General features: G+C 37.9%; 2 protein-coding genes across 2 annotated transcripts; one reads left to right on the forward strand and one right to left on the reverse strand.

Moving 5' to 3' along the window:
• Window positions 1-1,226: 1,226 nt before the first annotated feature.
• On the reverse strand, window positions 1,227-9,860 carry hunk (hormonally up-regulated Neu-associated kinase). The gene is made up of 9 exons (XM_052567431.1): window positions 9,279-9,860; window positions 6,915-7,207; window positions 6,667-6,722; window positions 6,184-6,319; window positions 5,967-6,094; window positions 4,638-4,764; window positions 4,372-4,540; window positions 4,132-4,285; window positions 1,227-3,242 (listed from the first exon to the last, which is right to left on the reverse strand). The coding sequence occupies exons 1-9, from the start codon at window positions 9,519-9,521 to the stop codon at window positions 2,455-2,457; spliced, it is 2,094 nt and encodes a 697-aa protein (XP_052423391.1). The 5' UTR covers window positions 9,522-9,860; the 3' UTR covers window positions 1,227-2,454.
• A 3,693-nt stretch (window positions 9,861-13,553) lies between these two features.
• On the forward strand, window positions 13,554-22,900 carry b3glctb (beta 3-glucosyltransferase b). The gene is given in 9 exon segments (XM_052566949.1): window positions 13,554-13,706; window positions 18,829-18,852; window positions 18,855-18,907; window positions 19,003-19,114; window positions 19,822-19,958; window positions 20,051-20,114; window positions 21,139-21,267; window positions 21,725-21,782; window positions 22,824-22,900. Coding segments are annotated over 9 exon segments (807 nt in total).
• The last annotated feature ends 470 nt before the right edge of the window (window positions 22,901-23,370 follow it).

Raw genomic sequence — 23,370 nt, forward strand, 5'->3', positions numbered from 1 at the left:
TTTTTACATTACATTGAATCAGAGTTTTGTGTTTTATAAACAGATTTAGCTGAAAAGTCTAAAATAATTGAATTTTTTAATTAATTCCCCTTACCATGTGACGATATTCCACACAAAACTTTAAACTGTCCTTACAGAAACTGACTTTCAAAAATAAACTCACCCTGAAAACGTGGCAACTATACCAGTGAAGATTGTCTTTTGTTTTTGTTTTGTTTTCAGACACAAAGAAAATATTCCTGAGCTGAAAAAAAAAACGCCTTTGAAAATAGGATTAGTCTCAATCAGGATCTGAACCTAAACAGATTGAGAGATTAAGAAGTCTAAATGCAGCAAGAGGGCCTTTATTTGACTTAGACTCTAATGATGGTCTTAGCCATGTAACGACAGTAAACACTGATTTGGGCACCTTGTCCAAAGGGTTGGGGATTTTAACTTGCGACATTGCCACATTAACATGCCCTGCTAGTCCAATAGAGAGGATATCCGTGATTTCTTTATCCTTCCTTTTGCTCAGGTTATGATGTCAGCAGGTTAACTCGACATTTGTGGAGCCCGTCTATTCTTGTGTTAGGCTTAGAAAGCTGAGTAGAAAATATTCAAGAGTAGAAGAGATTCATATTTCCATTTGATATCATCACTTTACCACAGAACTCTCACAGTTCTTTTTAAGGGCTTGATGGATGTTCTTGAATCAGTCAGAGCTAAAACTTTAAGGTAAAATGGATTGTGGGCAGTAAAATGTTTGGTGTAAATGTTGTTCTACATCTCACAGCCAATATATCTTCAGCTCTTGTTGTTGTTGGGATTTTTTTTTATTTTTTATTTTTATCAGAGCTTGTTTTCGCCTCTTGATCGGATTTTCGATGAGTGCCGTCCTTTGTAAACAAAGAATTTTGTTTTAATATACTTTGCAGCCTCTTTTGTCCTTCAGCTTTTATCAGCTTAGATGCACAGACTTATCAGGGCTTGAATCTACATGTCTGTGGGTCAACCCCCCCGTCTCTGTTTGGGGGCATGAGAGGGTGTATAATATGGGTGTTTGTGCATGTGAGGGTGCAGCTGACTGGATTATCTGACCGAGTCTTTCAGCTGTCACTCATTTAATGTTTATTGCTGGGTTCTCATGGGAAAAGCGTACAGTTACACTAACACCTGTTTCTCTGTAAACGACTTTGTGACAAAACATTTTATGTATGTATGAACAAAAGAAATACAAATCTGTATTTAGGTTTTGTGCATTTATTTGTGTCAATGAAGTAATACATGGCGGTTTAAAATAGAAATTCAGAAAAGAAAGAATATTTTTAAATATAAATATTTAAAATCTTTTTTACATCTTTAGAAAATCTTTTTTTTTTTTTACTTGGCAATAATCAAAACAATACAAAACTTACAAAAGACCTTCAAATTGCTCTTCAACGTAACAAAAGTACAAAGACGTGTCACCAAAAACTGACATCACATTTTTTTTTTTTCTGGTGTGCATGCAAAAGCGTAGCTGTGATGAGAACGTTTTTTTTTTCACAGTTATACTCTTCGGTGCACGTGAAGACTGTGAAAGAGGTCTTCCTTGTAAATCTAATGTGTATTGACAGCATGAATCACCTTCAAACACATGGAATGAAAGACACTTCTGGGAGAGAAAACATCACCCTGGTAATAACCAGGTCAGCCATTAAATATATACACACTATTGCACAATCTATTATTTCACCCAACATTTACTTTGTAGGTAGAATGAATCTCAAACACTAAGAATTCAAATAACACTGTAAATCTTCCATTGCAGCCCAAAGGCTGAATGCAGATATTTAAGGCTATACAAAATGCCAGCAATCCCCTATGAAGGGGAAAAAACAATACAAAATGTCATCTTCCAATCAAATATTGACAGTTTCACTACAGGTTTAAAATTGAGGCAATTAGAAAAGTTCAGCATTGTTGACCTGAGTGTCATTACAATTTGAGGTTAAATACAATAAGAGCTTAAAAATCACTATTATTGTTTGATCAAATAAGCACGCTGTCAAAAACCCCTCCAACCATTCATTAACAGTCTTCGTAGTATTATTGTACATGAACACATTAGTACACACATTATTGTGGGCAGTGACAGCATTGTTTCACAGAACAATTGTGCGTTAAAGGTTGTTGCTAAGCTGCTACATGGCACTTGGACTAGATTCGTGTTGTATGTGCTGCTGCATGTGAACTTGATGTTCAGTGTCTACTATCCTAGGGCTAATTTTACACAGTGTTCAGAGCCTATATGTTCTCTGCAAGTTTTCACTCAAACTATGTATATGACACATGCCAAATGACTCCCTGTGGGGGTTAGCAATACATCTGGTCTACGAGTGGGAAGCCCAACTGCTCAAACTGCAAGCGTTGTTGGTGAGATAACATGTTACTGCATACATCTGACTTTATATAATCTAAAAGTTCTTCTCCTCAGCACAGGGTTTTGAGAGCCCCTGTGGCACAGATCAGAGTTTGCATATGGTAGGGAGTTGGAGACTCCACTTCCACCACACGCTCTGGCTTGAACGACAGCTGAATCCTGAAGGGCGACACCTTTTTCTTTAAAATCTGCCCGATGCCCATGGAAGGGAACTTGATGCGGTGCTGAGGGCTGTCTGGTTTATCGCTACCCTTGTTGTTAGGCAGGCTACCGTTTGATTCTGAGGAGCTCAACCGCTCTGAAGCAGGAGGACTTTTCTTGGGTTGAGGTTTGATGATGTGAACAGGTGGGCTGTCGGGTTCATTGTTTCCCACGCTGCTAGGTGGGCTACCGCTGGACACCGTGTAGCTCATCCACTCTGAAGCTTTCTTGGGTTGAGGTTTGACGATGAGAGCAGGTATGCTTGGGATCGTGGCCTTCTTCAAGTACGAGCTATCGGGCTGGAAAGCAGACACATGTCGAGGTGGAGAGAGCTCTCCGTTGGTCAGCTTGTACCATGGTGATGGAGGACTGTCTTTGCTGGGTTCCTTGCTTGCGGAAGCCCAGGAATGAGCGCCGAGGGAGGAAGGTGGGCGAGCGGGGACTTTGACAGCTTTTGGGGAATCTTTGGATCTGTCTTTCTGGTCTGGTTGGGTCTCGGGTGTAGGATGGGTTGGGGTCGACTGTGGGGTTGGGTACAGGGGGTGGATCTCCATGTACTCCAGAGAGGATGAAGTGATGCAGCCATCACGTCCTGAGTAAACATCTTTAAAACCTCCAGTCACAGCTTTCAGAAGACCTGAAAATGAGAGAGGAAAGAGTTTGATTGAGAAGAGATCCAACTCGTGTGTTATTTGTACAAGCAATTACTAAACAGTGGCCTGATATATTTTAGATTCATATTTCCATTACTCTGTCATACAGAAAGTGAAAGTCTGCTGGGCTAGAGAATGTCTTTTGAGGTTTAGCACTTGATATTTTAAATAGCTGGTTGTTTTGAATGTTCTTGTCAATGAAAGAAAAATGAGGCAAAACAACATAGGATCCAATTGATTTTGAATGTAAGGACAGACAGACAAACAAACCGAGACATTTTTCAAAAAAAAAAAAAAAAAAAAAGTAAATCTTACAGGTGAGGTGATGGTGAAGTATGTGATGGTGAGTAAACTTGAGTTTTTGTGGCTATCGATCTAAGAGAAAAAATTAAGTACAAGTTAATGAACTATGCCCTCTATTATATTGAGTTGAAGCATCTTTGAGGCTCTGAATCCTTCAGTATAGTCACATGGCTTGGCAACCAATCAAGTATGAGTGAGTGGAACAGGTTTTCAATACATGTCTTACATGTGACTGGTGAAGTCATGATTAATGTTTAAAGGTCATTCCACCAGGAGGGAACATTTAATTTAAAAGTCTGTGAAAATGATTTTGTGCTTCTTTGGGACGGCACAATAAAGCAACGTTCACTTGCAGAAGGCACATAAGTCTGAAGTAATGAATTTAGGTAAAGGGTTGGAGAGCCAGTGGTGGATTTGTAGGCAAACATTTTGTACATTTTGTAGTCTTGAATTTTGTTCAAGCAGCTATTTTTATGTAGTATTCATTCTCATTCTCAGACAATTATTTTCACATCAGTTGTGTGCATGTCTATGTTGTACTGTGTCTATAGCCTAGTTTCAGGCTCTCACCATTTCTCTGTTTCTTCTCCTTGGTGGGACCTTTGTTCACAGCGAGATATGCGGGTGTCTGCTTGGGTGGAATCGTAACCTTCTCAACGTGCTTCCTCCATTGAGTCTGGAACAGCTCACTCTTTTTCTCCTTCTCAATGTTGTACTGTTTCTCCTGTGAGAACCACACAATGTTAAACTCATGAGAATGAACTGAAATGCTTTAAAGGCATGGGGATGTCATTGTTTTCTCTAACTTACCCTGTACTCTTTTGAGAGTCTCTTCATCTTGTTGCTGAGGAGGAAGTACACCGTCAGCGTGTGGCAAGCTTTGTTAGTGAGCACAGCGCTCAGAACTTCACTGTGTTTGTAGCCCATTTTCTCTGTCATGTGGAGCAGAACTGTGTGGTTGATCTCCTTAATGTGGATCCTGATAGTTACAACAAAATATTTTAGGCCATAATAAGTCATAAAAGATCTAAGAGATGTGATTTGACTTTGACCTGCCAACATATTAGGTGACTAACCTATTTAAGTAAGGAACTCCAGTGTGAGGGTTTCCCAACTGCAGCCATGGGTCTGCCATCACTTGGTGGATGTTGGGTCTTTTGTCGGGGTCAGGCTCGAGAAGTTTCTTCAGCAGGCTGGTGGCAGCTGTAAACACAGACAGGAAGAGGTGAGGCCTTTGTGCTATCTTTCTATCTTTCTTTTTATTATTATATAATAAAGCTAATCTCGTTTCAACACTGCATCATCTTGTAGTTATATATCCAGTTACAGATTTAGTAGTGAATGAGCCATCTGTTAATAAGATCAATCATGTAAGTGTAATGCAATGGAAAAAAGAATGCAATTAATCATAATGTTTATCTTCTTCTTAAACAGATTTTATCTGGAATTCTGCTTGCATCATATCACTCAATGAAGAACAAAGATGAGATGACTCTTAGGCCATGACCACATGTACATGGGTATTTTTATAAACCAAGCGTTTCCTTCTTTCGTTAAAAACAAAACTAAAAAACTTGCATGTCCACATGAAAACGCATTCTATGATCAGTATTTTCAATGGAAGGTAGCTAAACCCTGCTTGAAAAGTAGCTAAATGTCACTAAATGTCATTCATTAGCATACTGATGACATCATCATGTCGTATTTGCATTCTGCGTAAAGTCGGCACGATTCAACGCTGTTGAGCTGTTTTTTCCACCAATCTGTGCTCATAAACCTCATAATCTGTTTTAATATATAAATATAAGCGCATGACAAGAATGATTGGTCAAATACATTTTTCTAATTTAATACAAAAGAGAAGCTGGAAAGTGATTGGTCCATGGCAACACAACGTGCACGTGCACATATTGTCAGCTGTTGTGCGTGTGTGGGCATCGCCTCAAGGTACATACTATAGAAACACCTTACTTCTGTGGAAGGTTACTAATTAAATCTGTAAAGAAATCTGAACAAAGCAAATCATTCCTTGTGGCTAAAACCAGTTTTTCTTGTGGTTGAAAAAATAAGGCCACCACTTATCTGGCACGTTTGCAATGTGTTTATGAGTTTATGAGCCTATATGTTTATGAGTTTATGAGCCGACGGCACTGCACTGAGAATTTTAAGTATGACTTCTTGAGGATGTTTTAATTAAAAAATGGATCATACTGGACTAAAAAACATGAAGTTTTACAAAGAGTGCATTCATTTTTAACATTTGGAGCATGATGCCCATTAAAACCTAATTGGTAGGAGGACAAAACTTATTTTTAGCATGTAATAGTTGCTTCTTGTTGTTTCAATGGGACCTTTGTGGTCCTAAAGAACATTTGGGAAACTCAGAGATGTAGTTCTCTCAATACCTGAAGAGATGGATGGAGGTAGAGGGTTCATATCCTTGTCCACCATCCTCTGATGCAGTGCTTTCAGGCTAAATGGCTCCACGGTGAATGGTAGGGTACCAGCCAGCATAGCATACATGTTCACCCCTCTACATTGAAACACATACATAAAGTTAAATTCAGAAACATGTCCCAAATGCAAACTTGGAACACAGTGCTTCAAATTTCCTGAACTCACATTGACCAGACATCCACTTTGGGCCCATATTTCTTTCTTGAGAGAAGCTCAGGGGCAGCGTATGCTGGGCTGCCACACTGTGTGCTGAAGGGATCAGAGTATCCCAGAATGCCCGCACAGTTACTAAGTCCAAAATCTGTATGGGAAAACAGAGAGAGGGTATTTGCATTTACTTTCTCATGGAGGGACTGATGTTCCTACTAGAAGGGGTGCAAAAGGGTTTATGGCTGCCCAGCACTAACCCTGTCTGTCACACACAGCTGCTAAATAAAAGCCATGTGTTTGTCAGCCGTCTCACAAAGAGGTGAGAGGTCATTTATTTTTAATGAGATACTGATTGCTCAATCAGTCTTCACCACATGCTAAAGATGAACACTTCCATGTCACTTCACTTTTGTGTCATTAGGAGTCATTGAGACTTTGTGCTGTTCTTTAAGTAGCATTTAAAAACCCTGTGTAATTTAGATCTCGGACAATGCTTACCGATCAGCTTTATGTTGTCTTGTTCATCAAGGAGGAGATTTTCAATCTTTAAGTCTCTGTTGAAATTAAGACAGAAAATGTTATTTAAACAACCTTAAATAATCAAACCAGCCATCTGAACTTAAACAAAGACACAATATTATCTGGAGTATCAACCTATGGTTTCTGCATGATTTCACTTTTCTTTGTTTCTTTGGAAAGTCTTGCTTAAAGTTCCCTTTTGAATGACTTTACACTTCGTTTCTCACCTGTGAACTACTCCTGCCCTGTGCAGGTGCTCCACCGCCATGACTAACTGGCGTACATATTTCTGGGCTTCTCTTTCTTCCAGCCTTTTCTTCTCATAAATATGGTTCATGAGGTTTCCACCAGGGCAGAGCTCCATGACGAGATAGTAGCTGTTGTCCGTCTCCAGGATGTCCAGCAGTTGGGTGATGTTGGGGTGCCGGATCATCTGCTGAATATGGCCTTCACGACGCAAGTTCTTTGTCACATACGAGTCCTTTTTGGCCTTCTTCTTATCAATCACTTTTACTGCCACCTGTGAAAAAAAAAAGATTTTGTAAATATATAAAATACAATTTGAGTGTTTAGTGGATGTACAGAATTATTCTAACAGCCCTGAACAGGTGAGGCAAGCCAGACTAAGACAGACAGGACTCTTATTTGCCTGTCTCCTCACGTCTCAAGGTTTGAATGTTCAACCCTGAGATCCTGTAGAGGACTTGGTGGGGGAGGGATAAGGACAAATGACCGATGTGTAGCCATTGGAACACCTCCAGCTGAAGGAAAAATCTCCAAATGGCTTTTAATGCCACCCATTTGTCGACCAATGCTGTATAAACATTGAGCCAAACAGAGCCCCCCCACCCCCCTTCTGTTATACATATATATTATATATTTATATTTATATAAAATAATTTGCATCATTTCAATGTTTTATTTTTGATAAAAGGTGGGAGGAGAGGGTCTTTGTTCTTTATCAAACAGGATTTCTTTGTCCTGGATTGAAAGTCCCTCTGTATGCTGTAACAATAGCCTTGATAAAAGAGCCCCCCGAGCATGACCCGAGGAGGGTTCAAGAGGTGACCTGCCGTGCAACCACAAATCATTAGGTACGAAAAGAAACTGTTGAGCAAACTGCTCATACATGGCCAATTGAGAAGATAATTGGATCAATTACGTCAACGGAGGTGCATGTCAAAAGACGTACTGAGAAAAAAGGGCAGAATCCCCTCCCTAAACAATTCCCTAAAATACTAATCCGACATTTCTGGATCAAAGCACTCTGTTTTGCAAGCATTGTTGATGGGGGACATTTGTGGTCGATAGTTAAAGGGGGGTGGCGGGGGGACCCCAAAGCCTCAGACTAACATGTTGTTTTTCTCTCTGGCAGACAAAGGCGGCGAGGGTGAAAGTGGGTTGGATATGCTCACAACATACATGGGGGAAGCATGTGCTGTCGCCCACCGATCGTGAGCCCCGCCCCACCCCGTCTGTTTTTGTAGGTGATGTCAGAGAACGAGAGCGAGGCAGGAGACAAGAGGAGCACGAGGCAGCCTCGCTTCTCTTTGTGATTGCTAGCGTTTGCATCATCGCCCGGGACCGACCTCTTCTCCTTCCCACAGCAACAGTGAAACGAGGCAAGAAGGCTGAACAAATCCCTAATATGCTAAGAAGGTATTTCAGGTCATTCACTGGAAGTGCAATCTACTTTTGTTTTTCTACAATGAATACCAGCTCCACCCCATAGCATATCCTTCCAAGGAAGGCAGCAGCCAGTTACAACGAAAATCACACCCCACTCACAGAGAAAGCATCATGCAGCATAAACAAATAAATTAAAAACTATTAGTCATCATACGTATTTATCCATTCATTCTGAATGACTACACACTTTCTCTGGGGGAGTCTGAGATTAATAAAGACACCTGAATGCAAACAGGCTCAAGGATTGTCTCTGTTGCCTAATTTAATTTCCATGATGAGGAGCATGAGACCAGTGAGAAACAACTCAATCTGATAATCAGAGGGTGGTGTTTCTGACATTCTTTGCACCCAAACACAACATCTACTGACGAGTATTCAGCTTTTAACTTAACATTGACAGTAAACATTTGTTTTAGAATGAATCACTGAATAACATATTACAATGCATTAAAGGCATGGTCCCTTGCCTGCCATTGACACTGAGGGGAGGGGAGTCAGTTGACCAAAATTTCTATTTAACTTGCAGTTTTCTTCTTCATACAATGTCAACAAATAGATTAACTAGCTGTAGTATAAATAACCAATAAAACAGCATTGATGTATAGGCTGGATTTTAAACAGTTTGGACTTAAGTAGTGTTATTTTTTTCAACTAACAATTTCTTATTCAGGCAATGGTATGGATAAATAGATAAACCAAATGCAACAGTCGTGATCTTGGATGGATTCAGAATAATGTATATTGACAGGATGATTTATGCTTTCGTCTTCGTTTGCTTATAGAATGAAATAAACACATTGTATATCTGTAGGCTATATTGAAGAAACACTATCAATATGGGAGTTTACAGTGTGATTTAGATACAAGTTAGCTAACACGCGTCAAACACTGGATCTTCTCACCTTCTCGCCGGTGATCGCGTGAAGCCCCTCTCGCACTTTGGCGAACGAGCCCTCTCCCAGCTTCCTCCCGATCAGATAATTCCCGACACTTTTCGTGTGGTAAAAGTTTCGGAGGATGTCAGCTTGAAGACCGCTGCTCAGAGACGAAGGAGGGGTGTTTTCTGTTCCTGCGGGAGCCAGGGGAGCTTTCACCCCCAAAATCCTCCCGCTGTCCGTCCCCATGTCTGTTCCTGCATCGGGCATCCCTGCGCCTGTTGAACAAAACCTGTTGTCCTTTGAACCTAATGTTACTGCTTACTATGAAGTCCTCTGTGAGAATGGGACATCTGAATCCCTGTCCCTAAAACTAAACCCTGACACACGCACCACCTGTTTGGCTCAGCTGGCTGTCAATACGCAAACTATAAGATTGTGATAGTTTTTAGTCGTCATGGGATACAGAATAAAGCCACTCTCGGTCCTAATCTAAATCAAATGACCAAAACGTCCTATTAACATGCGAACGTCTCCGTCTGATTAAGCCAAGTTCCCAGCACCTCACTGTATCTGAGTGAGAAGTAAGTGAGTATCTGCCTGCCGACTCTCTCACATTTGTTGTTTGTAGTTAGTTTCTCTGCATGGGGTGGGGGCGTTTCTTATTTGCTAGAAAATCCCATCTCAGTCGCCGGGCTGAAATCTGATCCAATCAGTGATCGCACCGGAGCCAGAGGCTCCTCCCACCCCGGAGTTGTAAAATTAACCCCGCCCCCTCTCCCATGCTTACCTAGACAACAAAGAGCATGTTGCCGATGGGGTCAGATTCGCCGTGATACTTGATTTCTAACAGCTTTCCCCGGTGATGGTTTACGTAGACCGCTTTTGGCTGACCTATTGGTCGCGACTAAATTATCTATTGATTATTCATTGACACAGAGATGCTAATGCACACAAACACGTTTTATGCAGTGATGTCATGGCATATAATGACATTTACCGCATTATATAGAATTACATTATTATTGTTATTATTTTCTAAACATTAAACTTTGTATTTTCCACATTATACATAAATTCATCCTCATCCTTTTTTATTTTATGATCCCCTTATTTTTTATTACCTCACCCTGTTTGTATTCCTCATTGTCTATTTCAATACTTCAAGCACTTTATATTCTTGGCAATAATATAACAAATATGTCAAATAATGTAAAATAACCCAAGTGTGCCTCAGACTGTTTTTTTTAATGTAATTGAGCATGTTGCCAATTAAAGATTTTCCATGAAACACCTTATCCTATGAAATAATAATAGAAAGACACCAATGTCATTTTAATTCTTTCAAATAAATTCCCTAAATTGCATGATATTAATCATACAGTATCTTATACACGTCTTTTTTTAAATGAGTGTCTTGGGTTTTATTCGTTCATCAGTTGTAGTCTCTCAGCGACGACTGTCCTGACATGATTAATAGACCGCCACAACAATGGAAGATTTTTTTTTTTTTTAATAAGACACACGATTGCGTCACCTCACCCCGGCTGGTAGCTTGTTTACATTACCATGCGGTCATGAGACGAGCGATGAAAGATGGTATGTAGGTCTATTGCGCCCTCTATCGGTAATATGATGTAAGACAAGTAGGGCAAATGCATCTATCTATCTATCTATCTATCTATCTATCTATCTATCTATCTATCTATCTATCTATCTATCTATCTATCTATCTATCTATCTATCTATCTATCTATCTATCTATCTATCTATCTATCTATCCCCTGTAGCAAGGGAATTGTATTTGTTTAAAGGTACATGAGGTGAAAGAACAGACTAGAATCAGAATAGCCTGTTGTCCTTAGCAGCCTTTGTATGCTATCAGACCTCTGTTTTGGTTGCATTATGCATGAGCTGTTGCAATGAAATGTCAATAAATGGTAAGATCCTGGCCATCTCATTACCCGCTTTATTTAAATAAATATTTACCTGTAGCTATGGATCATTATATCATGCCACCGCTGACCGTTAGAGGGCGCACATTACTAGTAGCTTCACGACTTGATTCTGGTGTATTCGATTTCCATCCTTCTGCAGCCGGCTTGAGATTCTTAGCTCTCTGGACATACTGATGGACACAGGTTCATATATTTCTGCTGCTCTCTGTCCTCGTTTGGGGAGTTGGTGACGTGCACATTCTCAGCATAATAATCATCGGTGGCCACTTTTATCTAGCTAAATGAGTTTGTTTCTGTCAAAACAAAAAAAAAAAAAAAAACACACCTGTTGTTACAAATAATCTCAACTTCCACGGACGTAATTACATTAAATATACGTGTGTAAAAAAGTGTAGCCTAGCTGTGTGTGTGTGTGTGTGTGTTTTAGAAATGTTATTTGTTTACAACTTACAACTAAATTTTATATTCTTCCCCTCTCTCTTAGTGCCTTCTTGCAAAGCTTTTAACGACAGAATCTCACAAGTAAGAAGAAACATAGTATTTATCCATACTATGCATATAATATATTAATCTAAATAAAGCTCCAAATAATTATCAGTATGGGGACTCGTGAGATTCACTTATTAGTTCAAACTCAAGGCAGAGCAGAGCCCTGACAGACACCTGATTTACAGCCCATTAAAAAAATAAAAACCTTTTAATGCACTAAAGTCATCTCAGTAAATAGCTGACAACACGTTGAAAGCATTTTCACATTAACTCTTTAACCTTTGAAAGCTTATTCTGTCTTCTTTGTTAAATGAGCATTTGCACTTTAGGCTTAGGCTATGTGGGTGGGTGTTTGCATGATTATATAATTTATGAGGACAGAAATTTGTTTAATTACATAGGTATAACACTGGTATATAAACATAAACATGATTCACGATTATTAATTATTTAAAGGGGTCATATGACTGGGAACTTTATTTTGTGTATTTGATATTTAATTCAATATGTTTATGCGGTTTAAAGTAAAAAAAAAATAAATAATGTACATAATGTACATCTATGCCCCGCCTTTCTGAAATGTGTCAATTTTTACAGAGCTCATTGTTCTGAAAAGCAAGGTGTACACTGATTGGCCAGCTATCCAGTGTGTTGTGATTGGCCAAAGATCTCAAGCATGTGACGAAGATGTTATTCCCCTTACCATACCGTGATGCTGTGTGTCCTGAGGCAAAAACAATAAAAGCCATTATAAATGACATGAGTCATTTGTTTATCCAGTGGGGACATAATTACTGATTATAATAACTTGTACTGTCTTTTTTAAATGTAAAACCATGTCTACATTTGTGATTGGAAAAGTGCTACTCTACACTGCTCAAAACTAGCGTTTGAATAGTCAGTGGCAAATTCTTTAAATATACAGACGTACTTACAGACTGTGAGTCAGAAGCACCAAACTGTACTTAGAAAGTTGGAATTGCCCCACTTTATAGAAACAGACACCGACATTGTAGGCTACTCTCCAAGGAAACAGTCCTCATCCTCCGTAAAATGCGTTGCCTACATCTGAATATTTGGGTTGAGCTGTTCAGGAACAGAGTTGTAAATACAACTTAACCACTGATTTCTAGTTGTGTGCTCTTTTGGAAGGTCAAACAAAGTAGTTTCACATTCACAACAAAACACACAGCATCTCCACAACATGACAGCAGTGGCAAAAGCAAGAATAAAAGTGACCCCTTTAATAATTAAAATAGCTGAGACCGTACTAAATAATGTTTTATTAAAAATGTCAAAAGTTTTTTGTGAGGGGTAGGTTTAGGGGTAGGGGGATATTATAGGGCAGGGCTAGTCAACTACATTCCTGAAGGGCCTGTGATCTTCATAGTTTACTTCCATCCCTTATCCAACACACCTGTTCATTATTTTTAAATAGTCCTGAATACTTTGATTAGCTTGATGAGTTACAACCAACAGGTGTGTGTGGCTGTGTACAGAATGCAGGTACATTATTAAGAGTTAAACTGAATGAAACATTTATGCTTCATATTGTCTCTCACAGAAACAAGTTAGAAGTGATCCACAAATGTAAACCAATTTACTGCTGAGTGGCTTCTTCTTTCTGATCACTGAAGTGAAATAATCACTTTCTATAATCACATGCAATAAACAGAATCACATGTAATTATAGCAGGATGTAATTACCTGCATTTACACCTAAATAGATTCAAACATCTTCAGATTTAATGTTTTCTGTTATATAATTTGAAAGGTTACAAATCTTGTAATATCAAAGAGATTATCTGAGATCAAATTGAGGCATATGAAAAATGTATTGACTCTGCTAGGCGCTATGAAGTCAGTTTTGTCCTCCCTTTTATCGTCTTCTTTGGTAGAGGCGTGGGATGTGGTTTTTGTGATACGGAGCCTAAAAAACTCATATCACACCCACGGGGCTGAACAATGAAGAACATCGCTTCCCCATCAGGCTCAAACCTTAAAGCAGGTAGTTTTACATTGTACTCTATGTAAAAGTAAATCTGTAAAATTCAGTTTTGGTTTCATTTAGCCAACTTAAAAAGTTTTAAATGCTTTGGTAAAGATACTGTATGCTTATGTTCATTAATAATTATTTATATTGCAGTAAATTTAATGTTATTATTATTTGTTTTCATCAATATGGTAGATATACAATGCTAAATGATAATCTTGAATTTCAATTCCTTGATTTACCAAAAAAAAAAAAAAAAAAAAAGGTGTATTGATCTTTAGCCACATAAAAGTCAGACTAAATTATGCCTGCTCAGATCCATCTCAGACTCCCATGTGTCAAAGTATAGCTGTAATTGCTGTGGAAATGAATTGATGTCACCAGTAAGTAGCAGTGAAAAGACACTTGTAATAATCACCACTTAATAAGCACTTCAGAGCCATCTTTGCAGTGTACAATATAATTAAAACCTTTTTGTTTATGGTTTTTGTTTATCAGATTCTTGATTTTCTGGCCACGTGATGGCACTGTTGTTTCAGTCCTAAAATAGTCCTCAATGGGATGAAGGTCTGTACAGTTTCCTTGTCATAGGCCCAAAATGTCAATGTTTTGTTCCTCGAGTCCCTTAATTATCACGTTTGCTTTATGGCAAGGTTCTTCATCATGCTGGAAAAGGCATTGTTCATTACCAAACTGTTCTTGGATGGTTGGGAGCAGTTGCTCTCTGAGGTTGTTTTTGCACAATTCTTTATTCATGGCTGTGTTCTTATGCAAAATTGTGACTGAGCTCACTCCCTTGGTGGAGAAGCAACCCCACACATGAATGGTTTCAGGATGCTTTGCTGTTGGCATGACACAGGACTGATGGAAGCGCTTAGATTTTCTTCTCCGGACAAGCTTTATTCCAGATGCCCCCAAACTATCTCAGTCAGCATGTCAGAGTGATGCTTGTCCCCATCAACACTCTCATCTGTGTTAATGAGAGAATCACTGACATGATGCCAGCTGCTCCTTTTGTGGAAAGGCTGTAATTTAGTGGAAATGTTTTTGGGATTAAGTTCATTTTCATGGCGAAGAGGGACTTTGAAATTAATTGCAATTCATCTGATCACTCTTTATAACATTCTGGAGTATATGCACATTTCAATTATAAAAACAGGCAGAAGACTTTGTGAAAATTAATATTTGTGTCATTCTCAAAACTTTTGGCCATGGCTGTAGTTAATTTGGAATAATCCTCAATGGGCTGGAAATGTTTGTTTACTTGAACAGCTTTAATTTGTTTAATTAATCATCGCAAAGTACGTGCTTGAAATATGGCATAATTGTTTAATGCAATAAGTTTCCCCCAAACCTGAAATGTAATAATCTACAACTTTAGTAGTAATTAATATTGAAATATTATAATGTATTAAGAATTTACAGGAATACAATTACAGACAGATAGACAGACTTATATTGTAAAAACATATTTGCAAAAAGTGCTATTGCTACCAGAGCCTTAGGTAAGGATTTTGTTATGCCTTTTATTTTGTCAGGTGAGGTTGTTTCAGGTTGGTTTATCTTGACATTTTTTTTTTTCATCAAGATTTCTTTCGAGGATTGGAGCTGTTGACAGGAAGGTGCTAACACTTCAGTTTGCATCTCAGTGCTACAGCATGTGGAACATGTTTCCCAAACATCACCTTGTCTGAAATATCAGCCTTGCTCATTAACCACCATGTGCTGGGGCGAGAACCTATGATAACTAAAAGCCCTATGACTGGATGTGACTTGGCAGTAGAAACCACTTCTGGGAAGTGTTTCCCGTGTATAAATTCAAAAGGCCTGACTTCTTTCCTCATTGTTTTCTTTCTCTTCAGGTTCTGTCATAATCATCTTCAGGCTTTTGGCAGTATAACTGGCACTTTAGATGGGCAACAACACTACTTTTGTCACTCTTTAAAAAAATGCAGCTGTCTGGGAGCCTTCAAAGATCAGAATAAAAAAGATCAACATGTAACAATGACATTCAGGTGTCATTCATTAACTCAAATCCTCATGAAGTAGATTTCAGCATTAGAGATTTAAATTTAACTTAAACTTTTTAAGTGTTCTTCAGTATGTTTTGAAATATAGTCTCTTTCTTATGCTAAGGGTGATGTGTGCATTTTTTGCTGCACCTTAATAATGCAGAGAAAGCTATAAGTAAGCCATCCGTAGGTTGAGTTGCATCAAAGAAGGAAAAAGGAGCTAAGACATTGCTCTGGAAACCTGTTTGCAAACAATGCTTCATTCACATGCTTAAAAAACTTTTGTTTTTACTGGTATTCATAATGGAACACTTTGCATTATTTGACAATTTTGCTGCAGATGCTCTCAGACAAGACACAAATCTAGAGAGTGAGAGGAGTGAATAGTGAGGTTGCACAATATGTTCTAATATGGAAGTGATTTTGCCATATTTTATGCAACAGATTAGTCATGGGCACATGCTCGCTCACTCAAACTACAATAATAATCCAGATTCATGTACATTTGAGTGAGCTGGGCAAATTTATAATTCCACAAATTATTCAGCATCAAATAACAATCATTACATCCACCACAAATCAGACCACAAAATAGAAAATTCACTCGTAGAGATTAATGGGAGACTATAAATTTTTTTTATTTTTTTGTTACATAATTTATCAAAAAATTGTCAAAATGTTACAATGCAGATAACACAAAAATTGAAGGGGTCACCACTACCATGCCCACGATCGAGGTAAAACACACACACACACACACAAAAAACTTCTGGAAAGATCTGTACCTACTACCTATGTAGAAATGGCATATAAGTCACTGAGTACTGCTCTAGAGCCATCTAGGCTGTAGATAAAATTTCATGTTTTTTTATTTTTATTTTAAAAGTGTTTATTTTTAAATAGATTGAAACAATTTTGCATTAAATTGTTGCATATTGGCCATTTGATCAACATTATTTTAAATTAGGAATTCTAAACATTAGGACCTAATAAAAAGCTGTTTTTGTAAAAAAAAAAATTATATATATATATATATATATATATATATATATATATATATATATATATATATATATATATATATTAATATAATATTATATAAATTAAAATAATAAATCCTCCAAAAATGGCACAAATGTGAAGTAAAAACATTAATAAATGGAGTTAAATTACATTTGTTAAAAAAATATTTTGTTACAAAATTATATATTTTTTTGCCTGGGGCCCAAACAGCCCGAGTGTCCACCCCAAACAAACAGTGCGTAAGATTTGAACATTTAACCTAGATAAATGTGTGCTGTTAGGTGTATATTCAATTGTTTGTAAGAAAGGAAACATCAATAACAGAATCACTTACATTTTTATTCATAACAGTGAAAACAACTTAAAATACGCCGTCGTTTTTGCTCTCAAATGTAAGAGTAATCAATCATTCAAAACTGTAAAGGGTCTATTTTTATTTGTGTGCGCTCTCATTATCAACAAAACGCTGTGCTTTTGTAAAATAAAGAAAACAAAGGGTCAGGGAAGTCGTGGCCTAATGGTTAGAGGGTTGGACTCCCAATCGAAAGGTTGTGAGTTTGAGTCCTGGGCCGGCAGGAATTGTGGGTGGGGGGAGTGCATGTACAGTTCTCTCTCCACCTTCAATACCACGACTTAGGTGCCCTTGAGCAAGGCATCGAACCCCCAACTGCTCCCCGGGCGCCGCAGCATAAATGGCTGCCCACTGCTCCGGGTGTGTGTTCACAGTGTGTGTGTGTGTGTGTGTGTTCACTGCTCTGTGTGTGTGCACTTCGGATGGGTTAAATGCAGAGCACAAATTCTGAGTATGGGTCATTATACTTGGCTGAATGTCCTTTCACTTTCAAACTTGAGTCTTGAGTAGGAGCACTTCACAAAAGCGAGTCGAAACTCAGCATATACTTGCTTCACAGACATGTTGAATACATATATTTATAGAAATATTCAAATTATTACTTTAAAATTAAATTATTAAAATCAAAAACTAAAACTACTTCATTATGTGATTTGTAAAGATTCATTTCTCAAGACATGTCCAGTGAGGAGATGGCGAGTCAGGATCGTCAATTTCATTTTCTGACAATTATTATTATTATTATTATTTTTTGCATATGGGCCCAAAGCTGACTTGCTATGCCACTGGTGACTACTAATTGGAATCTGCATTTATCAAGGCCTAGATGTGGATAGTTTACACCTTTTGGGGACAGATGGTAATTTGTATGAAAAACTCTAGCTCTACAATAAGCAAAATATCTCTAAACTCTTAGGATCTGCATTACCTTTTAGTCTACTACTTGTATTGAGACCATTGCACCTGTACCAGAGACAATTCAATGATACCAAACATGACTGTGAATATCACTTGCATTCATGTCAAATGTTATATTTAGCTGTTTATCATTCAGACTGAGCCGAGTGAAGGGAAGGATAGGTGAGGGGAAGGAAGTGGATGAAAAGGAACAATGTATAAGTGAGAAAGGAGTTTCCCCGCATCTTCTTTCATTGAGATGTGGGAACAGATGTCTGAATGTTAATACACTGTTTTATTGTTCGTATCTCAGAAGATCAAAGAGTCTCAGGTTCTTCAAGTCTTACAGGGCTATAGTTTTTGAAATTCTTTTGGAATGCATAAATTACAGTACACACATCATCTTTACTCAACTCAACTCCCAAATGCTGAATTTTTGATCTTCCATCTGTTTAATTTTCCAGCACATTCTGAATAACCTCCAACTCTCTGCTATCACATTCATCATTGAAATGTTTTGGTGTTCCAAGTACATTTGGTACATACAGGTACACTCTAGCGTCCAGTTACTCCTACCTCTTCTCATTTAAAATGGGCATTCCTTGACCTTTCTCCATGAAGTTCAAACTAGTGTAGTAGAGCCATAATCCCTAAACTTCTGAATTGCTAGTAGTTACTTTTGATGTCATTTGGAGTTGTTAATGTTTACTTAAAAATATTTGATATAAGACTTAATATAATGTCTTATGTCTCCTGTTATAGAATGCATTGAGTTATGAATAAGACTGAGCAAAAACCCTTTAAATGGGTGTCGTTCGTTTGAGATGTTACCAGATTCTGTGCTGTATAGCAGAGTTTACCAGATGTTGTGCTCATTCACACAAGTTGTCAGGCTATGATGGGAAGTGCAGCATTCTTCTGGCACTGCCACGGTAAAACTCAAAAATATGCACAACAAAGAATGTACTCCACCTCTCGACGTGTCGGAATTACGAGTGTTGATTCAAGAAGTTGTCTTAAACACATTTTATGCATCTGTTTTTATTGAAACATCTTCATGGTTTGTGTTTTTGGAAGAAGAGACCAGCCTGAACTTATACAACCTTCTGCAGGTGCTAAGCAAATTCAAGACATGAAAGGTGAGCTGCAGACTTTTCAAACTTTCACCTGTTGTTACTGCAAAAGTTATATATCAAGATTTCATGGCTTGTTTACTGTGGCTCTCTTATAGCAACAATCGTTGTATTTGAATCAGGAAAGCAAAGAGAGCATGTCACTGATTAAGTTGACTGACTGATCATAAATGATGTCACTGAGACTGGGTGTGCAAAACTTTCTCGACCAAATGTACTTTTCTCTCTGTGGACACGCAACATTTAAACTTCTCTGTCACTTTAATTTCAGACATCCCATCATAAGAAGCTGCGAGGAAGCCCTTAAGGGCCTATCCTCTCATAAATTGTTTCTTAATTATGTGAAATGTTACCTGTACTGTTTTTTTTCCTTAAGAGACCCAAACATTATGTTAGTAAAATTATGCGAGGGCATTACAGATTTGGGTCTTACGTGCAACTGCTTGGATCTTGCACACAAATTAAGCAGGATTGGCTGTTCTGTCCTCCCTGTTTAAAAATTCCTTTGACTTTCATCGCCACTGAACATAAAACAAACTTTTATGCCACAACATCTTGGATATTGCTATATAGGCCTTCTCCTGAACTAACAATCCCTGGAGAACAAGTAGATAGGTCAACACAAAACATAAAAACTCCTGCGGACTTGAAACAGCACTTTGCAAATGCATCCAAAGCCTGCTGTTTCTTACCCCAGTGTCTTTTCTCCATAGGAGTGGTTTCTGGGCAGACCCCTCCATGATGATGAAGCAACAATTATCCACCACTATGCTTTCTCAGAGGACCCCTACAGCTTCACTTATCCTGACTTCATTGCTGGCTGGGCCCTCAGTTGCCCCGTGGCTAAGCGGTCAGATTTCATCTCTGTGCTTCTTGCGTACCTCTGCTGCAGACTGTTGCTTTGCACTTTTAATACAGATATCATTTGATCTGGTATCTCAGAACTGCAGAACGTGTGAATTATGAGCCGCCCAAATCAGATTTCACAACTGACCTTCAACGTGACGTGAGAAAGATCGGAAGATATTTAAGTGTTCTGTACAAATGCCCTAGAGATATCTGTTGGTTTGGCAAATATTCTTTATCTTGCGGTGGAAGTGCTTGGTGTTTTACAATAAATATGAATATTTGTAACGGAAATTGCTCTAATGCACCTGCCACAAAGCATCTTTAAAAAAATTTAGTTTTCCAAAATAACCCAGACACAGAGTCTTTACCTCTTTCCAGATGTATCGTCTTATCTCTTCTGAGCTAATATAATACACTTTCTCTATAGTCTCCCGTGGTGTCACATCTCAATTCAAAGTGTCTGGCATCTCCTGTTGAAATAATGCGTCCATCTGCCTACGGGAATATCTGTGTATTTATTAATCCTCATTGATTTCACACAGGAGCTGTCATCATTAAAGGGTTTAGAATTTTTTGACATTGAAAGACGGTCTCCCTCCTTTTCTCTTGCCATGACTCCTCTTCCTCACTGATAAAAATGAGACTGTATGTTCCGGCGAGAACTCTCAGTGCTACTTTTGTGATTTCTATTGATGCAGTACTCTTAAGAGTCTGCTCAAAACGCTCTGGTCTTACCGACTGGCATCTGTCTTGTTCTTAAAGGTATAGTTCTCCCAAAACGAAAATCCTGTTGTCGTTTACTTACTGGTCAAGTCCTTCCAAATCCGTCCGATTCTTCTCTTCCATAGACCACAAAAAGATGATGTTTAGCAGAACGTTCATGCTGCTCTTTTCCAATCGATGGAAGTAAATAGTGACCAGAAGCTCACAAGTTACATAAAGCCACTATAAAACAATACATAAGTTCCTTAATTAATTATTCCTTGCAAATCTGTTATTTAAATTCATATTACTGTGACTCTTCATTTTAGGGTGAACTATTTGCAAGATATTCTCTCTTTCCTTGATTTCTGAAGTGCTTAGTTCTTTGTTTTATTTGAACTTTGTTTCTTAAGTGCAACATTTAATAGTCATTGATTCCTAGAAGAAGTCATGCTTTGCTTCTTTTAGTGATGTTTCAGATTTCCCTCTACATTTGGGAGGAAGGGAGAGGTCCTGCTTTGACTGCGGTGAACGAGTTTTGCTCAGAGCTACACAGCTTGTCCTCTACAGGAGATTGTGCTACGTCCATCAACACCTTGTCTGCATGTGTAAGTACTAGAAATGCTAACGGACCTCACCAATTGTTCAGAGAGATTTATGCAAGCTCTCAGCCATGTAAATGAATGAAACTATGACAAATCGTTCTGTTCAGAAGAGACTGCCAAGAGAAAGTCAAGGCGTATTAATATCTCACAGTCACTAATGCCCTAATAAATGACAATCTTCAAATGTGAACGCCAAATTCCTGCTTGTGGCTTTTTCACACATGCTGTTCTTGTGATAATCAAAGGCATATAAGTTCAGATTCCTCGAAATAAGCCACCTTATACTAAGTGTCCCCTCAAAGCTGACACACAGACATTCTGTAATAACTTAATGGTCCTAAGTCCTGGACTAGATCTTAAAGTTGGAACAAGAGGTACTTTGGTTTTGACCCAAATACTGTAACTCCCAGAGTGGTAGCAGACAGCTAACTGCTTTAAATATCTGTTATGTTCTTCATAGGGAAACCCTGACATCTTTGTTGCTGGTAAAACATGTCAAAGATTTCATGGAGATAGACGTGGGTGTAGTCAGCCTGTTCTCCAGAAATAGATAAAAACAGTGATTTGATCATAACTAACCAAACTTTAAAGGTGAAGTCAGGGCTTTTTAGGTAACAAACTTATAATGACCAGAAGTTTATTATTTATACATTTTGTTTAATGTTAATTTTTGCATCTAACAATATACGATTAATAATAGTAGCTAATACTAGGAATAATAGTAATAAAACTATAATTGTTAATGTTACCATGAGATATAGCATTTAGTTTGCATTATTAACTATGTTGAACCGTAAAATAAATGATATTTTTCATTGAGTTGATGGTTATTATGCATAAATTACACACTTCACCTCTGCGTTTTCATTGGCATGAAATCTTTGCTTCTTATAAATATTGATAACTGCATGTTTTATTTATCGTAGCTTGTAATTAGTTTAGATTTATGAGGGGTTGGATCCTTTAGTCTTGGTTTAAAAAGTAAAGCCTGCAAATCAGCAAAAGAGCCCACCGAGACATGCTTTACAGATAGAAAATAATAAAAGGGAATAATTACAGCCGTCAGTCGCGTCGTCCCTCGGCCCACACGTGATGTCTGTAAGTGACAATGAATTGATTTTGTTGATTGTTGCCACACAGAGTTTTTCTTTTCAGAAATATTGTACTCACAAGGACAACTCTCTCCTCATTCCCCTTCTTTGGTCTCTCTATACTGTATAATAGGACATGAATAAATGCTGTTTTATATTCGAGGAGAGATTCCATTTTGCCGCTGGTCAGCCGTAATTGCACCGATTTGCATGATTATGTTCAGAGTTTGATTTTATCAAACTTTCCAGGCAGCATTTAATGCTACAACATTTTGTGTGTGGCTACAAAGATCATACTATCTGTGTTGGTAAAACATCTGCAAATTCACAGCAGGATATATTTTTCGTGAAGTTAACTTCATATGATTTATTGATTTTTATCTATATTTCTTTTTGCCCTTTCAGATGGATGTTATAATCTCAAATGTAATGCTATCTTAAACTGTATGCTCTAATGTATCTTCATAGTTCCTTTAGTTAAACAAACTTATTTTTGTTGTTTTCTTTGTATGGATGGATTCCTCGGGTTGTGGAAAGATTTGTAGGCAGTCGTAAAACTACAAGGTGCCTCTCAGTAACAGAATTGAATGCTGGTATTTTTATTATCAGTTGTTTACTGGTTTGATGTTTTAAGAGCATTGCAACTGACAAGTTTAGGACAATGCTACACAGAGGAGTAAACAGGAGACTTTTATAGAGGTCACTTCTTAAAAGGATTACGTTTAAATGAAGTATATAAAATAGTTCTAATCTCTTTAAATGGAAAAAAAATGTGATGTAAACAGGGTTGATGGATAACATTGGTATACATGTTCAAGTTCTCAAGTCTTTTTTTTTATTAATCTGTCAACTAAAAATGTATTGCTTTTATTTTAATATATTGTGTTTTCATCCAAATTTGCATATCTGCCCAAATAGCAATTAGGACAGGACAGGCCAAAAAGGTGGATGGGTAGAAAAGGACAATAAATAAATAAAGTTACTGGATTTATGTTGACATGTTCATGTCCTTATC

The sequence above is a fragment of the Carassius gibelio genome, chromosome B10 (assembly GCF_023724105.1).
Source record: "Carassius gibelio isolate Cgi1373 ecotype wild population from Czech Republic chromosome B10, carGib1.2-hapl.c, whole genome shotgun sequence".
Lineage (NCBI taxonomy): Eukaryota > Metazoa > Chordata > Actinopteri > Cypriniformes > Cyprinidae > Carassius > Carassius gibelio.

Coding starts and splice junctions, on each gene's coding strand:
- hunk (XM_052567431.1), bottom strand. CDS start 9,521: ATGCCCGATGCAGGAACAGACATGGGGACGGACAGCGGGAGGATTTTG. Junction 4,765..5,966: donor ACCTCCATCCATCTCTTCAG/GTATTGAGAGAA, acceptor CTGTGTTTACAG/CTGCCACCAGCCTGCTGAAG. Junction 4,286..4,371: donor GACTCTCAAAAGAGTACAGG/GTAAGTTAGAGA, acceptor TGGTTCTCACAG/GAGAAACAGTACAACATTGA.